General features: G+C 40.0%; 1 protein-coding gene across 4 annotated transcripts in view; it reads left to right on the forward strand.

Moving 5' to 3' along the window:
• Nucleotides 1-4,239: 4,239 nt before the first annotated feature.
• dachd (dachshund d) overlaps nt 4,240-19,175 on the forward strand; it is a 108,692-nt gene continuing 93,756 nt past the window's right edge. For 2 of the 4 annotated variants that reach the window (XM_058393323.1, XM_058393324.1), the window contains exon 1: nt 4,240-5,077. In XM_058393323.1, coding sequence (XP_058249306.1) covers nt 4,515-5,077 — 563 coding nt within the window. In that variant the 5' untranslated portion in view covers nt 4,240-4,514. The remainder of the gene's footprint in view (nt 5,078-19,175) is intronic. The other 2 variants (XM_058393322.1, XM_058393321.1) reach the window with 2 other exon arrangements.

Genomic DNA, 19,175 nt, shown 5'->3' on the forward strand with positions numbered 1-19,175 from the left:
GTTTAATAGGTTAATAGTTAAAAGTGTTCAAACCAAAAGATCATTGACATCTCTGTGTTTCAGATGCCTTTCCATGTCTTTTGTCACCTGCACTTCTCCGGAGGGGTTTTTATGACTAATTTGTAGTTAACCCATGCTAACATGAAAAACGGTAGGCAAACTATTGTGACATTCATTGTTTATAATGAAATCTTAATATGGTGAATATTTAAGCAAAGGTTAGCAACATAAAGGGCAAATGGATTGCCTGGCTATGAATTTTAAGCAGTTATTGATTTTCACACTACCTCTTTGCCTGAATGGTAATTGTGAAATGGTTCTCTTACTTATCTTAAGGCCCATCTACCTAACATGCCTTTCTAAAAGCTGTGGTGCTGCAGCTATAATGGTAACAGTATAGCACTAGGTGTGGATTCCTAGCTCTTGCTCTAATAAATCACCTTGTCCCTGAACTTGGTCTTGCATTACACTTGAATACAGCATTTCACAAAAGTAGCTTTCTAAAGTATTTCGACGAAGAGGGAAGATCCAAAAACCTGAGCTGTTTGTTTGTTAATGACACCAGCACCAGCTTGCACCCCAGACGTTACATCATCAGTCCTGATGCTGCTTTGGTGTGCTCACAGATGAAATGCAATCCATGCGCATCACCTAGACTTGCGTTTCACCACCTTATCGACAGAAAACAGCAACCCTATCCTGCGCACAGCTTTGCTGAACACTTCCTCCCCTGCTGTGTAGACATAGTTAGGTTACTATAAACTCACAGAGCTGTCTATATTTTATTTGTCAGATTTTTATGTTTAAGGTTTTTGAACAGTTTGAAAAAAGTCATGCAATCATTATTGGTCTTAGTAACGTTCAGTAATAACAAGAGCTGCACTTGATGTACACTTTAATAAATTACATTAACCGTAGATATCTTATCTGATTTTTTACAGCAATATAACTGTGATTTTTTTTATTTCATAACTATATACACTCACTATCCACTTTAATTGAAACTCCTGTACACCTGCTCATCCATACAGTTATCTCTAACCATCCTACAGACTGTCAGCTCAAAGATGTATTCTCCGATCATTCTCAACAACACAGTGATTAAGCCTGCAGACCCTCAACTCACAGGGTGTTTTTGGTTGTTTTTTTTTGCACCATTCTGTGTAAACTCTAGAGAATGTTGTGTGTGAAAATCCCAGGAGATCAGCAGTTTTTGAAATACTCAAACCAGCCCATCTGGTACCAAAATCCATGCCACAGTTAAAGTCACAAAGATCACACTTTTTCTTCATTCTGATGTTTGACGTCAACATCAACCAAAGCTCTGGACCTGTATCTGCATGATTTTTTGCATTGAACTGCTGCCACATGACTGGCTGATTAGATAACGGCATTAATGGGCAGCTGTTCCTAATAAAGTGGAGAGTGAGTATAGCTCCAAATGGCTGACAAACTAAAAGATAAGGAAAAAATCTGAATGTGATACATGTGCATTAATACAATATGTAAAAAAGTGATTGAGAATATCAAAACAGGATGAGAAACCTACATAGAATGGGATATTATAAAAGACTACAAAAAACATATTAAAAAAAAAAAACACAGGCATTGGTCCACTAAATATGGAAAAAATGATTTGGTCAAATGAATCACCCTTCACAGTGCATGTATGGAGACACTAAAAAAACAGTAAAGACCTGAATGCTTGACCCTTACAATATGGGATCTAGTGGCTTTGTTTTTTGGCACAGTTTGGGTTTATGTGTCTCTTCACGAAGGAAGGGTCACATCAAATCAATACCCACTGATCACCTTTACTCTGGGATGAAACTTTTCTATCCTGATTGGAGTGGTCTTTTTAAGTATACCTCCAACTCTACCTCCATCCATACTGCAGGAAAGCTCACTGACTGGGTATGAAAATGATAGAGATCCTATGCTTTGGCCTTCTCAGTGACCAGATACCCACCTGAACACTTAGGAGAAAGATTAAAGTGATGTTTCTCCATCAACCATCATCAAAACACCAATTGAGGTTAATAGTAGTTATAATGAAATACATACTGTAAGCATCTGAGTAAAAAAGGTTTGGAAATGCTTGGGATGAATTGAATAATACAAAAATCCGATTTGTTCTTTATTAGATTTGCAGATGTCCCTTTATCATCACGAGTCACAACGTTGCCAAATAATGTACTGTAACTGCAGAGATATTAGATAATAGCAGATGTTAATACTAAATAAATAAATAAATAAATAAATAAATAAAAAGGAAAAAAGTTTGAATCTCCTTTACTAAACTTATAAATAAACTCTTAAAACTTATCACCACCTTTTGCCTTTATATCTGCTTTCAGCTTCTTTGTGCTTCCCCCGAACATCTTTTGAATCGTCTCAGTTGTAATAGTTGGCCTCCCTTTAGTCTAGCCCCCTCAAACACACGGTCTTTCTGACATGTCTTTTCTAACTCTGCCAGATTGCTTGGCAAATCTTTGCAGATTCTTCCTGACATATCTTTTATAACTCTGCCAGATGTCATACACTGGAGACTGAGAGGATCTTATCAAAATATTTTATGTTAATTCTGCCTTATGTTCAGATTGTTGCAGGACACATGTGTTTATTTTTAGCTTCATTTAATGCTTTTTTTGTAGATAAGATTGTAAAGAAGCAGTACATTTTCCTTTTATTTAAAAACGTTTTTTTATTAGTTGTGGCTATGCAGTTGGGGTGTAATCATGATTCTTAGGATTCTCTTGCTGGCACAGGAGTCAGACTTGTCTCTTAAATTCACTCTCTTAATCAGGACTAAATTATACATTGTCTTTTTGTTTGGACACATACTCCATCTCCAAATCACTTCCTGTCTCCAGCAATATGTTCATACATTCATCATATTGCTAAATGTGTAGCCAAATATTGAAGGCAAACTCTGATGCAGATGTATTTATCTATTTTATATATAAAGGGTCATTTGGATAATTAAGAGTCCTCTGCTTGAAATAAAAGGCTTGGAACCCTGAACGATCTTTTAATATAATGAATGTTATAAGGGACAATACAATACTCAGGGTTTCTATATGGCCTAAAAGTGTACAGCTATAAGGGCAAGTGAGTGGATTGCTCTCTCAGAAAATATTGTCATTTCTTATGCTGGAGACCGAGAGCTATACTTTACTACACAGCTCTGTTTGGCCTCTCCCTCACTTGTGTGTGGTACAATGTGAGAAAATGTTTTGGGATTACATAGTGGAGTCTCCCAGACTAGAGTAAAAGATAGGTGTTATAGTGTATTGTTTTAGCGAAATAGAGAAAGGTCAGGGGTTTCTCTGAGTTCATTTTGGTATGGTGTGTGTGTGTGTGTATGTGTGTGTCTTTGTACATGGCTTTTGTGCTGCTCAAACCAGATTCAGTTCACAAAAGTCTTCTCGAAATGACCAACCTCACACAGAGAAATGACACACGAAACCCCTTCCTACGCTCGGGGGATTGTCCGGATGGCAGGTGTGTGTGCACAGGTGGGAGTACAAATAAGAAGAAAGGGTATGTGACAGGGACTAGAAGCAGATATTTTGTTTCATATTGACAAAACAACTCAGTGATATTTTATATATTATATAAATCTAAGCAGGAACAAAGAGTGTTGCATATACACAAAGGGTGAATGTATTGTTATTGCTTATTCATTTGTGGAAAAACAGCAAAACATTAAGTTTAAGGTTAAAAACAGAGGGTTTTTTATTTTCACATCTAAAAATAGCTCGGTTTGTCCCCATCTGATGCCATATGCTTATTTTATTGATTATTAGCCTATATAGTCGTCAATAGCATATAGAGCACCACTGATTCAGAGAGCGCAGTGAATGTGGATGGCATTTCACTGTATGACACCAAGGATACAGACAAACTCCGAAATAAGAAATAAAGACTAAATCAGGAACTGCGTATGAATAAGTGAAGTCAGATCATTTATTTATGAGCGAGAGAAAAGTTTTTGTCTGTAGTGAGATCTGCTCTTAGCATCGGCTTTCACTTCCACTCAGTACCAAACAATGTGAAAACACCGGTACCTCCAGTAAATAGCGTTAATTGCGGGAAATTATATGTAACGCTTTATCGCGCGCTTTCGGACGCAGACAGTGTGCGCGTGCTTCAAAGGCCGACAGTGTCCACTAGCTCCTCCCTCTTTGGACCTTGTGACAACAACAACTCATCCCAGAGAGCGAGCTGCACTTTTCCGCTCATTTTCTTCCTGTCACTCTCTCTGTCTCGGTCTCTCTCTCTCTTTCTTCCAATCTCCAAATGGTTGTCCCGCCGTGCACAGCCTAATTCATTACAACAGACGCCTTTTTTTTTTCTCTCATCCTTTTTTTTTTTTTTTTTTTTTTTACTTTTCTCGACGGAGCGTAGTGCCGTGGATTTCTCCTTCTGACCAACTCGCGCGTTACTTTTTTTCTTTCTTTGGGGTGTTTTTTTGCCCACTTTTTGAACTTTATCGCGTGCTCGAGCTGACCATGGCCGTGCCGGCTGCTTTGATCCCCCCTTCCTCGCTGGTCCAGCCGTCTCCCATCTCATCCTCCTCTTCCTCCTCGGTGAACACTTCTTCTCCGTCGGCCACTTCGTCTCCGTGTCCATCGGTGGCTCCGGCCGTTGCGAACCCGTTCCGCTCGGAGCTGAGAGCGGCGGCAGGAAGCCCGGCCATGCCGATCGCTGTGACTCCGACACAGCTCTCCTCCAAGCCCGTGTACTCGACCCCGTCGCCCGTGGAGAACACCCCGCAGAATAACGAGTGCAAGATGGTGGAGCTGAGGGGCGCGCAGGTGGCCTCGTTCACAGTGGACGGACGGGAACTCATCTGTCTGCCGCAGGCCTTCGATCTGTTCCTGAAACACCTGGTCGGCGGACTGCACACCGTCTATACCAAGCTGAAGCGGCTCGAGATCACGCCCGTGGTGTGCAACGTGGAGCAGGTGCGCGTGCTGCGCGGCCTCGGCGCCATCCAGCCCGGCGTGAACCGCTGCAAGCTCATCTCCCGCAAGGACTTCGAGACGCTCTACAACGACTGCACCAATGCCAGGTAAGCGCCGAGTGCCGGTCCTCACGAGCACAGTTGCACCGTGAGCTCGGATAAGAGCCGATTCCTCATGCAGCTTCGCGCGCAAAACAGCTCCAACTTCTCCGTTACTCGTTAACTGCTAAAGAAGCGCGGAGCTGCAGAGAACCGACTCCGTGCTCGCGAGCTGATGACGTAGCGAAGCCGTTACCGCCGTGCTCAACTTTTACACCACTGACACCAAGCACTCTCACTGCAAAACATCAGTGTGTTACATTAACTTCTTCATCACTGATGCAACACACACACAACAAATCATCAAAGTCTTAGATGAACTACACACCTGATGCAAAATACTCAGTAAATCATCAGTGTGTTACATTAACATCAAAACTGATGCAAACCAAACACAACAAAACAGCAGTCTGTTAAATTAAATTCCACACAACTGATACAAAATAGACAACAGAACATGGGTGTATTACATTAATTTCTAAATCACTGATGCAAAAACACATCATCAGTGTGTTAGATTTACTTTTGCACCACTTCCACAAACTACACAGCTGAACGGATTAATTTATAAACCACTGGCACAAGAAACACAGCTAAACATCATTGCCCTGGATTAACTTTTATACCACTGACACAAAGTACACAGCTAAACATCAGTGTGTTAGATTAATTTATACAACACTGACACAAAGTACACAGCTAAACAACAGGGTGTTTAAGATTAACTTTTACAGTCATCATCCGAGTGCAGCTGGAGCATTATAAATAAGCACTGTATAAATAACACTTTTTTTGCTGTACACACAGCCCCTAATATTTTATTATAATAAAGTGTAGTTTAAGATATGATAACGTGTTCCCATGATATTGGAATGAAATGTCAGGCTTGTATTCACAATAAACTAACAAAGCAATGATGAAATGACTGTATGAGTGAACAGTAACAGTTATCATGATATCTTAAACCTGAGTAAAGCCTGGATGTGTTTACACACTGCTATATAAACATTTCGCAAGTAATTCTATCTATCTATCTATCTATCTATGTTTTTTTTCCTTGCACATATTAAATAAGCTAAATGATTTTAATTTAATGTATAAATGTACATTAAATTAAATAAATATGTATAAATGTGTAATTAACCATTAATATGTTTCATCATGTAAAAAATCTTTTAATTTTTCCTCTTATTTTCACTAAAACTTTGCTATTTTTTTTTTTTTTTACTAAATATTGTGCACTGTAAGTGATGTCCGAGTATATTTAGTTATTTCCAGTGTTGGCCTTTCTTTCTTTCTTTCTTTCTTTCTTTCTTTCTTTCTTTCTTTCTTTCTTTCTTTCTTTCTTTCTTTCTTTTACTTCAGTCAGAAAAGAAGTGCTTGTGGTCAGTAAGTGCATGCTGTCAATAATGAGGAAGGATTCACTGCCTCCAGCTAATTTTAAGTAGTGGAAACATAGATTGCTGTTAAGTGGGTGCGAGACATGTGACCTTTCTCCTTAAATAACTTTTTGTCTAATTGTAAGTAAAAAATAAATAAATAAAATGATAATAATAATAATAATAATAATAATAATAATAATAATAATAATAAAACAATAAGACAAATTTTATTTAAGGAGAATGGTAACATGTTAGTATAATTAATTCATTAATTTAGTATATTAATATTATGAAATTTTTGATGTATATACACAACAAAATCACAAACTACAAAATTTTTGCTCTTAGTTACAGAATACTGGTCACTTACACACACATCCAGACATACATATGTATTTATTTAATTACACTAAAATGACTTTCCTAAACATGAAGGAAAAAAAGAAACTATGAATTTGAATGTTTTTCATGATACCTTTATTTACTGCCATTGCCTTCATTTTGGGGTGGTTTGCACAGTGAGGTTGATTTTGTGTGTGAGAGCTGGGACTTAGAGCTGTGAGGCCTCACACCTCAGTCCGCTCAGACGCTTCTCTGGTCACACAGTGATATAGTGTGTGATTTGAACTCTTGAGGCTGGCACTGAGAATGGCCAGCGATGGGGTTAAAGGATAATGCAGTGCTACATATTGCTTTAATGACGCTAAAGTGCTCGCCTATTACTGCTGCACGGGAGAGGCCTGTAATGGTCTCTGAAAGCACCTGGTACTGCCGGTGTTATGCTGAAATCAATCATATCCGCCATGGCTGCTTCCCATTTGGAGAATTACATCATTTGTATGGACAAAGATATCCTGTGTAGATGGAACACAAACAGATGGCGCAGGAGGAGCAGCTCTTCGTTACACCGCTGATTGAATCTGTGTGTGTGTGTGTGTGAATGTTTGGCACTTTAAGCGAAAGGTTTGCACTTTAGCTCCTAATTTCAAGTATTTGTGGGTCACTTGAGTTGTGATGATGCAGCAAAGTATTGCAGATGTTTGTGGAGCCATATACATGACACTGGATAAAGAAACCTCATTTGTGACCTAGTGGAATTATTGTATATTATACTCAGAGCTCCAGAAGGTGAAGATATCCATGTATTAATTCCTGCACTATTATGATGATAAAATGCTCTTGTTCACTTTTTTTTTTTTGCTAAATGATAGCTGTTTATCTTCGGCTGCTCTTGTTTAATGCATGTGCTGTACGGCGGCGGCAGATGATCTCCGTTCTCGCTCTGCAGGACGACACACTCCACTCTCTTTCTCTCCTTCTCCCCGCTCTCTCTCTCTCTCTCTCTCTCTCTCTTTCTGCTGCACCTTCACACAGAGCCTCGACCCAGATTAATGCACTCCTTCCGGTGCTGAGCAGATAGAGGGCCCATAATCTCTTGCTTTCATGGGAGCTACGACAGTGCCTCATGAGAAGCGATACTTCAGCCACTTGTTTTCCTTTTCATTTTGTGTGTGGGACAGCGCAGGCTCTGCTCGTTCCCACCGGCATCTGAACTTACAGGCTTATTGAAACATCACAACAGTGCTGCTCTCTCACTGGAGGCAAGCTGTACATGCACAGCAATGCAGCAGTTAATTGACAATCATTGTCTACCTCTGAAGGTTAAACACGCACCTCCAGACGACAGGAGGCCTTTGGGATGTCGGCTATTTTCCTCAGCTCTAGACTTTCACGGATTTTATTTAAACTGTATTTTGTACATTCATTCTTGTAATAGCTTTGTAATTTGAATCAATATAAATGTCAAAAAAATTTTTATTTACATGTTCAGCCATAAGAGCAGGGCATTAAAAAAGAGGCTTGTGTTTTGTTTGTGTTATGATACAAACTGTCCCATTTACAGGAAAGTGGGATTATTTTGTCTAGCGCTCGGGGGTTACGTCTTCACCAGCGGTGGCAGATTTTATCGCTCTTCTCTCTCTCTCTCTCTCTCTCTCTCTCTCTCTCTCTCTCTCGCTCTCTTTCACTCTCTCTCTCGCTCGCTCTCTTTGCAGTGCTCTTCTGATATATTTGTTTTCGGCAGGGCACAGATGTGTTTACAGGTACTCATGGGAAATCTTTGGATCGGATTCAAATCATTCCCAGTCAGAGTGGGTGCTAAGATACCCGTCACCCAGCAACCACATCCAAGAGGGAGCCAGGGTGATAATAACTTTAAAAAAAAAAAACAGAGAGACAGATGTCTGATTAGGATGAAAGAGTTTGAAGGCAGAGGGAGGGGGGTGTGCATGTTAAAAGGCTTGTTAAAATCACAAATTCATTCAAGCACTTTCTTACAAATCAAATATGCATTTCTCTGCTCTGGCCCCGAATTCATGTTATGAAGATGGGTCAGAGAGGAAGAGGATAAACAGCCGGCTTTTTATCTTTTGTTGCTGTGAGTTGGTAGAGCTCTGTTGTTGGATAGGATTAGTGTCTAAATTAATTGTGCATTTGCTGCATATCGCAAGATGTCATTAGAAAACTGGAAAAGATGTTGCATCCTTTTTTTAAACAATGTCAATGTGAATATTAAATGTAATTACTAATTATGACAGGCATGCTGTTTTTTTTTTTAATTATTATTTTTATTCTGAATATTTGTCCCAAAGTCAGTCAAAGTTATCCTTTTAGTTATTGCTCTTGAATAAATATAGGACATGGCTAGCTATTTATAGTTCTTTTCCTGTCTCGAAGAGGCTCTAAAGGCCATAAATTTGTGTTATGAAGTGAAACAGTTTAAGCTGATTATTTGCACATCTCGGCTGGAGCCTCAGAGAGAATTAGTAAGAGAATTGTGTTTCTGAAGGTGCACTTATTTATTAATACATTTATTATTTGTAACGTGTGGCATGTTCTGTTTCATGTCATTAGGTGATGCTGACAGGACTGAGGTGCAGATATTTTTGGTATTTTTTTTAATGGCGCAGAGAATAGTAGTCAGGGAAGGCATAGTTAGGAAATTGGAATAGTGGAGCAGCACCTGTGACAGATTGGCTGTGGAGAAAGCCATGAATTTGGGCCTGTGTGAGTGTGTGTGTGAGTGTGAGAATGAGAGACACTGTAGGGTCTGGCATGTCTTTAGCCCGGCAGCTCGTCCACATTACACCGTATTTAGGGAGCAAGGCGCAGATCAGTGGTGCTTGTACAGCGATGTTAAACACTACTGACAGAAGTTAGAGGGAGCAGATGAGATTTCTTGATTGGACGGAGATTCCAGGCTGTAGCCCCGCTCTGTCTAATGTGGTCACGTAGAGAAATTGATTTTCCCCCTCCGAAATTAATTAATTTTTCATATAGCCCAAAGCTGGAGTTTAAAAAGAGGGTGCACTTGCCGCTTTCCTATTTTCCTGCTCTTTTTTAAGAATTATTGCCTAATCATATTAATACTTTTGCCCCAAGGATGAAAAGATAATTGTACAAATGCATTTGGAAATATGTATCACTGAGTATTTATGATTAAATTATGCAAATAACTCTGCTCCTATCCTTCGTGGACCCAGATTGTCTAATTAGGATTGATATGCCGAGTAGATGTTCTTGAATCTGAATACACGCATGTCCAAAGAGCAGAAAATTGAAAATGACAAGGCTGGAATCCTTAAAAAGTGCTTTTTTTTTCACTGGCTAATTCAGCGTAGCTGTATCAGGAGTTAATTTTCCCTAGCTCATTTTCACATTGGAGATGACAGGAAAAAAAAAAGAATACTTATGGGAATCAATCTCAAAAGGGGTTCTAGAAATTTCTTCCAAGTTGTTTTTTATTTTTAAGTCGCTCGGATAAATTTTGCAGTATGTAAACATTTCAGTTCTAAGACATCTTTCCATTTCTACTACAGTAGCCATGACTGAGCTTGCTATTGTTTTGTATCAAAAGAAATTTCTTGATGCATTTTTGTGAGCTGTGTGTGTGTGTGTTTGAGCTTGAAGGATATGGTAGTGGCTCGTTGCGGTAAACGGCGTCAGCAGCTTTGGTAGTGCCAGCCTGGAGGACAGGTGATTATGTAGCTCTGCAGGCTGTTTTCATTTAGGTCAGAACAAGCTCCACTTTACAGGGCAATGAGAGCACCATGACTCCATTAAAGAAAAACAACAGGCTCTGGAGTGCTCGTGCCATTTTTTTCTGAGGACAAAAGAAATAAGTGCTCAATGAATTCACTTTCAAGCCCTCCTCAAAGCATGAAATATGTGGCTCTAAAGCACCCTTTTGAAACCTTTTGAAAAGAAAAAAAACCTCTTCGATTATGGGATGCACATGCTTTTTAGCTTGTGTTTCGATAAAAATTAAGCAGACAGCATACTTCTTAGACATTTATTCATTGCAGTTGATAAATTTAGTTTTTCTCTTTCTCGAGTACATCTAAAACAACTGAATCATTACCTTTTAATCCAAATGCCAAATAAAAGGGTAACGACACAGAAATCCTGTAAGATTCGTGTCAGCGAGGCTCGGCCCAGTACAAAAGCCTGCTCCAACACCTCCAGGAGCATCTCATAAAGTTGTGATTGTTATCTAATCTTTACCTGGCAAAGCGAATGGCTTGCAGCTAATGACACTTGAGACCAGAATGGAATTCTATCGCCGTTCAAAGCATCTGCTCTCAGACAGGCCTCTGACAAACATGAGACTCCAGGCCCCTCGCTCAGGAGCTGAACTCCTCACAGACCACACAGCAGCGTGGAAAGGCAATTTGCCTAAATTGAATCATAATAATCATAACAAAACACAAATATTGTTTTGTTTATTGCCACTAAGGATCCCATATGTTGCGTGCAGGAGTTGTTAGCTATGCGTTTTGCTTCTTGAATAAGACACTTTCAAGGTGAAACACAAATGGCTGCTTATTAGATAAAAATGCTAAGCATTTGGCTGGAGCATCAATCCTGCTACTGTCTTCTGCTCCACTCTCTCTGTCCCTGTTGAAATGCTACAAACTGCATTAACTCACTTTTCCACACTCCTCCATTACCTGAGAATTAACTACGACTCCTTTTAATTAAGTTTGCCAAACAATTTGTCTTTTTTTTCTGAAATCTTGTACTGAGAAACCTCGCCCTGTCATGTTTTTGCGATGCAGTGCCCACAGAAGGCCGGCATAAATCAGTGTCACCTATAGCTTGACTAACTGTGAAAGGGAGACATGGCTGCAAAATATTTTTGGACTATATACAAAGGCACACAGAAAATCTTTGGCGTGCAATGGTAATAAACTGAAAATCCCATTTCCACGCTATCCACTCCAATCCTCCACCCTGCTCAAGTTTGCCTGCGCAGAGTGCATTAGAAGTAGACGCTGTATTTCCGTATCAAACAAAAGCCATGTTTTTTTTCCTTTAGACCCGATCCAGAGCCTCTCACGTTGCTTGCTCGCTGAGCCCCGCGAGAGAAAGAGCGAGCCATTATAATAACTCCGGTGTTTTTTTCAATGATGCTTGGCTTGAGTTTCTCTCCTCCAGACTCAAATGTCACTGTCTCACTGAGGCTTCCTTTAAAAAAAAAAAAATATCGCCTCTGCCACGGTGAGCCATAGTGCCCGGCTATTATTACTCTCCCCGTAAAGACTGACAGTTTGCTCCGGAGAGACATGACACCGAATTCGTCTGCTGGAAGTGGACCACCGCGCCCCCTTTCTGTCCCATCAGATATGTGTAAACCGATGACACCTGGCTGGGGGATGCGGAAGGCGAGGCAGCGGCGACCACAGCACACACACGTCGCCTGCTTTTATAGCCTTTGTTTGTCAGGAAGACGGTGTAGACTATTACACAGGTCTAGCGGCTCACTGTCTCGTGTTTCACAGCTGTGGTTTGGCTTGAAGATAAGCCAAGGTTTAATCAAACCATCACTTTTCGATCAGTTTTATTTCATAGAGTTGCACCTTCAAGAGATTAGACTCCGTTTGTTCATTTTAAAAGACCCACATACAGTATGTACAGCGAGTCATATTAAAAAAAGAAAACTGTTTAAATGCTTACATCAGGTTTATGACAGTCACCTTTGCTAACCGTCAGCGTCCCAGTTAATGTATTCTACTTATAAATTTGTCCTGTTATGTAAAATCCAGCACAGGCTTTGTGCTCTATACAGACTCCAGAGCATTATGCTGATAAAAGTTTTCCAGCATAATACATCTGTCTATATGTATTATCCCTCTGTTGCTCCAGAGCAGACACTGTGACATCCATAAACTTCACATGTGAATAGGCTTTTCTGAAAAGGAGAATGAATTAAGTCAAGCTGACATCGCATGCCAATAAGCTTTGTTTCATTCCCAGTGCAGTATTCATTTGTGGCACAGAGAGATTTATTGCATGATTGACAATTATGAGAGGATGACCTAGTTTTTTTTTTTTTTCTTTTCTTTTTTTTTTTTTTTTGCAATGGAACAAAAATGGTTTTCATGGAATGGCATCGCCTTCCTTTGTATTCTGCAGACCAGAAGCGAGGAACAAGGAGGCTTTTGCCAAGAGACACGCAGCTTTTTAAAAGCTCAGAAAGAGTCAGTTTGCTGTTTACTTATGTGTTTTTACCTCAGATGATTTAGTATTAGCCTAATTGTGAGACATCCCCATGGATAACAAGTCCCTTTAAAAACCCTCGCATTTAATTTTCTCTCGAAAGTTATTTTCTATGCTATTTGACAAAGTGTCTCCCTAAAGGCAAACACTGAAGTCTGCACTTGTCTTGGAGGTGAGATGGCATATTAACTATTCAGCTAGACTTTCACACCATGAGGATCTATTCATAGCACGGCTAGCTTTGTCTGCTTAACTGACTAGCTTTTCAGCAACACTTTTAATGGCTAATATTTCCTGATTCATGCATGTGTGTGTTTTTTTTTTTAATCTTACCTTTCTATTAACTGGCTTTATTCTGTGTCGTGAAGCTCATTACAGCTGTAAGGAGGGTGCGTTCCCCATGGGACCACTGGTTGAGTGGAACCACAAATGACACAAGCAGGGTTTAGTTGGAAGTTAATATCCTGCAAAATTGTTTCTGCACAGCTCAGTAGAATACGGATGATTAAATGACACGAGCAGATCAGAAACGTTTCCTTCGACTACAAGGTGTTAAGTGTTGGCGCTTTAGACTGCTGCAGCTCTCCCAAGGTTGCTGTTAAAAGAAATAAGATGTATTTAAAAGAGAACACTGTCACAGAGAGAGGCAGGAACTGAATGCCAGGCTTTGTGTATTGTGTCAGACATTGTGTTTTACACAGATAACAGTGCTGTCGACTGACTTCTTTGAAGCACTACCCTGACAAGGAAAAAAAAAAGTGTTATAACTGCTGGGAAATAAATACGATGTTCCGTTTCAGTAGACATGGAGTTTAACCCTTTACATGTAGATCTCAGGTGTCAAGTGATCCATGATACATTGTATGCTGTTCACAAATAAACCTACAGTATGAATTTGATTCACATGTGTAGCAGGAAACATTTTAAAGGAAGTAAATCATCACATCAGTAAAAAGCTGTTAAAAAATAATGTAATACGATCCGTAATATTGTCTTTTTAGCACTTTCTTTCCACCTTCGCAGTTTTTCCTTAGTTATGAATAATTTATCAAAGACCAAAATTAATTAATTAATTAATTTATTATTATTATTATTATTATTATTATTATTATTATTATTATTATTATTATTATTATTATTATTATTATTGTTATGAATAATAATAATAATAATAATAAATGTTTAGGGACTGATGTATATAAAATAAATAAATAAATAAATAAATAAATAAATAAATAAATAAATAAATAAATAAATAAATATATGATACCTAACAATTATAAAAAATAATTAAAATAAAAAAATGCTTTAATTAAATAAAATATTATAATAAAATTATTTTAATGTATAAACTAATAATGTATTATAATATGTATATTTATTATTTTATGTAATAAATATTTATTATTTTATGTAATATTTATTTATATATTTATTTATTTAAGTTGTAACTCGTTAAGTACTGTTGTTGGTCATGTGGTGAGGATCTACTTCCTGTGAACTGTTTTTCTGTTGATTGACACGCCATTCTTTTTTAGTAATTTTTTTTTTGTAATTGTCAGTTTACACACTGCCAAGCATTTCATACCGCCATGGTATTCAGTATCTCCATTTTTGTTGGATATATAAAACAGAGTAACATGTAAAACTGGAGTGGAATAGTTCAGTCTGAAATAAAGACTTTTGAAACAAGAACATTTTCCGTATTTGACATAGTGATTCTAACTAAAGTGTGGACATGAAAGCTTTTTACTTGAAATAAACTGCCACTTGTCTGTAGCCAACACACACACACACACACACAATATCTTTTCTCATTTTCTCTTCACTCAAGTTCTCAGAGATTTACCTTTATAGCGGAGTAAAGAAATCGAGCCGTTTCCTCAAACGGCAATATAACTTCCGCTCTCGCTGTTCAGCCAGAGATTAACTGTTCTGCGTTACCAATTCTGCGATGGAAGATTAAGGGTTGTAAAAAATGGAGCAAAGGGGGTTTGCAGTTATCAAATGTCCTCTCACACTTGACCTTTCAAATGTCAGAAAAGGAATGTGAGACAATAGCCGTTGTACAGATCTGATTACGTGGATCAAACAGGCCTCTATGGTGCTATTAGTCACAGGGATGTTTAATTGTAGGAAATCAGGAATCCGGGCCGAACAATACACTATATTTATATCTTGGGCTCCGTTGTTATCATTCGAGCACTGGGGCATTGTGTTCCTCCTCCGTCCGATGAAAAGAGCTCTTGAACATGGAGGCATTATATCATTTGTTCTTGATTGAGAAACATCTGTGTCACTTGCTATTCCAAAGCACCCGATAGTGCGGTTCTGTTAGCACACATTACTACAAGCCAAGAATTTCACAATTATAATTCCATCCTTCTTTGATGCATATTGTCTTTTTTTGTCCATGGGAGGAGATTTAAGGCAGGATAATTAAAGGTATAGGGTCAGGGTCAAGCCAATAGGAATGTCAGGGTATGACAGGCTCTTTCAGCACGCCCCAGACAGAGATAGTGGCTGAGCCACAGAAAGGCCAGTGTGCTGACAGTGCTGGCGCAGCAGGAAGACATCAGCGGGAGAAACAGATAGCGAGAGCAGCCGGTGGAGCGGCCAGAATCAGGAAAGATTAGGCGCGAGACCCCGGGTCAACCCGTTCCCACCGCTCACTCGGAGTGTTATTAATAAAAGACACGGCTAAGAGCTTATTAAGCTGTTCAAACATACACGCAGGTCACCGCTGCTGTCAGTCAGGTCCAAACTCTTTATTCGCAACTTCATATGCAACTTTATCATGCACATATAAAGCAGCTATACAAAAAGTAGTACTCAAGGCACAGAGGATGAGTGTAATGCAGTAACTCAGGATGTGAGAAATATTACTACTGTGAGAAAACAGGACTTGAATAAATACTCTTATGGATGGAGAAAACCCAGTGTAAACCGCTCTATGTGAACTGAATCAGCTCTGTATAGGTCTCTTGTCAATGTAAATAATGGGAGTTATTTAGCATGCTGTGAGCAGATAACATGGAGGCATGAGGAAGATAAAATGAACGTACATAACTCTCTTCTTGCCGTAAGTGATGAGCGGTGTCCGACCTGTCTGCTATGTGAAAGGAAACATGGCACGATAGCGCCAGATCTTTGATCAAGATGTGCAGGCGCTCACGCCTGTGATTTATACCGCCACATCCCAGTAAAAAGGATGTCAACTTTAGGTCTTAATGAAAGCTCTTGAATATAACAGTATCTGTGCAGAAGTGATGTGGTGACAGCAACCATGCAAATGAGGTTAAATGGCCATCGAGACGAAAGGACTATGCCGTTTCTGCCAGTGGAAAATTCCCTTCTAACTTGTAAGTGTAGTCCATTTCACATCTTATCGTCTGTGGCTTTGTCTGTCCACTGGCTCTTCCAAGTCAGAGCAGACCCCATGAGATAAACTCTGTCAGACTCGGGGGTGATTTATTAAATTTTGAGTTCTGTGAAGGACTTTCATGTCGAGGGGAGAAAGAAAATACATTGCAGGTGGCTGCCAGCTTCAGGCACTATTTGCTGAAGGTAAGAGAGAGAGAGAGAGAGAGAGTGAGGGAGAGAGAGAGAGAGAGAGACCCAAGAGAGCAAGAGACCGACAGAGAGTGAAAGAGTTAGAAAGAGACCGATCGAGCAAGAGAGAGAGACAGAGAGAGAGAGAGACAGAGAGAGAGAGAGAGAGAGAGAATGAACAAATATATGTGGGATTTCCTGCTTTTGTTTTGACTACGGGAGCACAACCTCTAAACCCACCCTTTTCTGCTGTTGCAGTTATATTGAAGAATGGCTGTTTAGATTAGAGGGAGCTTGAAGAACTTCTTGCAGAACAGATTTATATTCATGCAAAACGACTGGCAGGCACCTGAGAGTGTCTCTTATGCTCTATTTGGGAAATGCACTGACCCGAGCAGCGGTTTTGCATCTCTGTCTCTGTACACCGTGTGTCCACAATTAACTGAGTGCACTGCGCATCCATTTCATTTCAATTGTTAAAAGGCAATTTATTAGGGAATATGATTAAACATGGCAGGCATTTCATCTCAAGGTTGTGCTCATATGGCCCCATTAATGGCTGGCGAGTGCAGGCCATAAAAATGATATGTTACTTATTCACCTGCGACTGCTTATATATGTGACCATGGCTTCGACACTTCCTGTGGCTACATTTAGCTGTTTCGCACCTGCTCTCAGAGTCTCTGTGCATGCTCACGTATAGCGAATGGTGCGTATTTCACCTATTAAATTCGGCAGGCTCAAGAGCGTCCGGTGCAGCGGGTCCGGCCTGTGAAATTCACATCTGTTGCGAGCGCAGCAGCTCCACATGCGACTCCAGTGCTCAGTTAACTTGTCAAGGCCCACCTGCACGGCCTATCAGAGCCGCCTCCTGTGATCGGCGCGTCTCACGTCTCGCATCCTCCATTGTTCGGCTCTCGTCAGCGTCTTTTGTCTTCGCCACTGATTTCGCTTTTGATTGGGGGCCGAATCATTTATCTACACAGAGTCATTTTTCACACAATTCCCCCTCAGGAAATTTGGAATGAGCCTCCAATAACCTTGGCAGAGTCGAACAAAACACTAAAGCTGATCTCATGTATTCTGATGCATGAAAAAAAAGCCCTTTCCATATTCCTTATTAAATTGAGTCTTGAATATGACACAGTTCTGCTGTTTACTGTTTAACAAATACTGCAGTCTGATTTTTGCTAAACTGTTGTGTACGGATGTTGTCTTCCTTCTGCATTCCTCTACCAGAAGACTGGGAGTTTGGTGACGGCAACAGTGTTTCCTCTGTTTGCCTGGTTAAAAGCATTGTGGGTTGGGGGGATTGGTGTTGACAACCCTGGGGGTATTGGAGCTGTTTGTATTCTCTTTTCTCTCACTCTTTCCCTCACTTCTTCTTTTTTTTTTCCACCAATGCTCAGCTGCAGCTGTTTGTGTCTCCTCCCGCCAGCTGTCAGTTAGAAAGGCTCTCAGTAGACATCCTCACTCAGCACCTGCTACCCAGCGGAGAAATAGGTATGTGTCAGAAAAGTTGGTGGCAAGCCATGTTGCATCTTACCAGCATCCTAGTGTGATAATTATTACGATTGGAGTACTGCTTTTATCTTATGATGAAAGCTGCTCTGGCAAACGAAGGAGATATGAAGAGATCCAAATCAAAAGAGAGAGATGAGTTAAAGTATGCGTCGTCATGTAGTATTTCAAAAAAAAAAAAAAGTTAGTAAATAGCAGTTGCTTTCTCTGATAACGGGTCCGATTTGACAGGTGTGTGGGTGTGTTGGTTTTGTGTGCTTTCTGCTTCAGCACACAGTCAGAAGAATCTTTTCATCTGTCGGCGAAGATGTTTATTTTCAGACGATCGCTGACTCCGAAAAGGACTTTATTTAACTTTCCACTGTCCTTTCAAGACTCCATTCATCAATCCTGTGACATTATCACGACTCAAATTATGAAAGCTAATTAAAGAAATGGCCTACAGAAATTCTGATAACCCGAATGTTTTTTTTTTTTTTTTTTGACTGGCCTGCCTGTTGAGAGACTTGCCACAGGGTTCCTTTTGTGCAGGAAGTTATGAAAGTATTACACCCAGATCATTTGCACAACGGAGTCTCGGGCCTCACTCTGTGTTTGTATTTGGATCAGTGTATCAAGTTGAAAAATGACCTGCCTGGGGCAAGTTTAGCTCCAGTCTGTCAACTGCACAGATTTAAGCTAATTGTTGCTACGCTTTGCAAATGACGGAAAAAAAAACAAGCCGTGCAGCACATTTTTATTCGAACAAAGTGTCCTGCTTTGAGTTTTGATTGTAAAATTGTAATAATGTTGCCAAACAGGCAAACGTTGCGTCAGGTCTTGTGTCCTCGGCTACCAGAGCGGCAAGTCATCTGGCCTCAAGTTTCTCAAAACCTGTAACCACAGAGCGATCTGACAGCCATCGCAGAGATCGCGTGTCGCTGCTCAGAGCTCAAAGAGTTTCTTCACATGAATCGTTGCACAATGGCCGTTAGAGAGAGGCCTGAAAGTCGATCGGTGAGGCAATGGAACAGGTTTCGCCAACAGAGGTCAAGGAGGGGCTTCATCTCGATAACAGATCGCCATGTAGAAAGAGAAACAATGTGAACGTGTTT

The sequence above is a fragment of the Hemibagrus wyckioides genome, linkage group LG06 (assembly GCF_019097595.1).
Source record: "Hemibagrus wyckioides isolate EC202008001 linkage group LG06, SWU_Hwy_1.0, whole genome shotgun sequence".
In the NCBI taxonomy this organism is placed as follows: Eukaryota; Metazoa; Chordata; class Actinopteri; order Siluriformes; family Bagridae; genus Hemibagrus; species Hemibagrus wyckioides.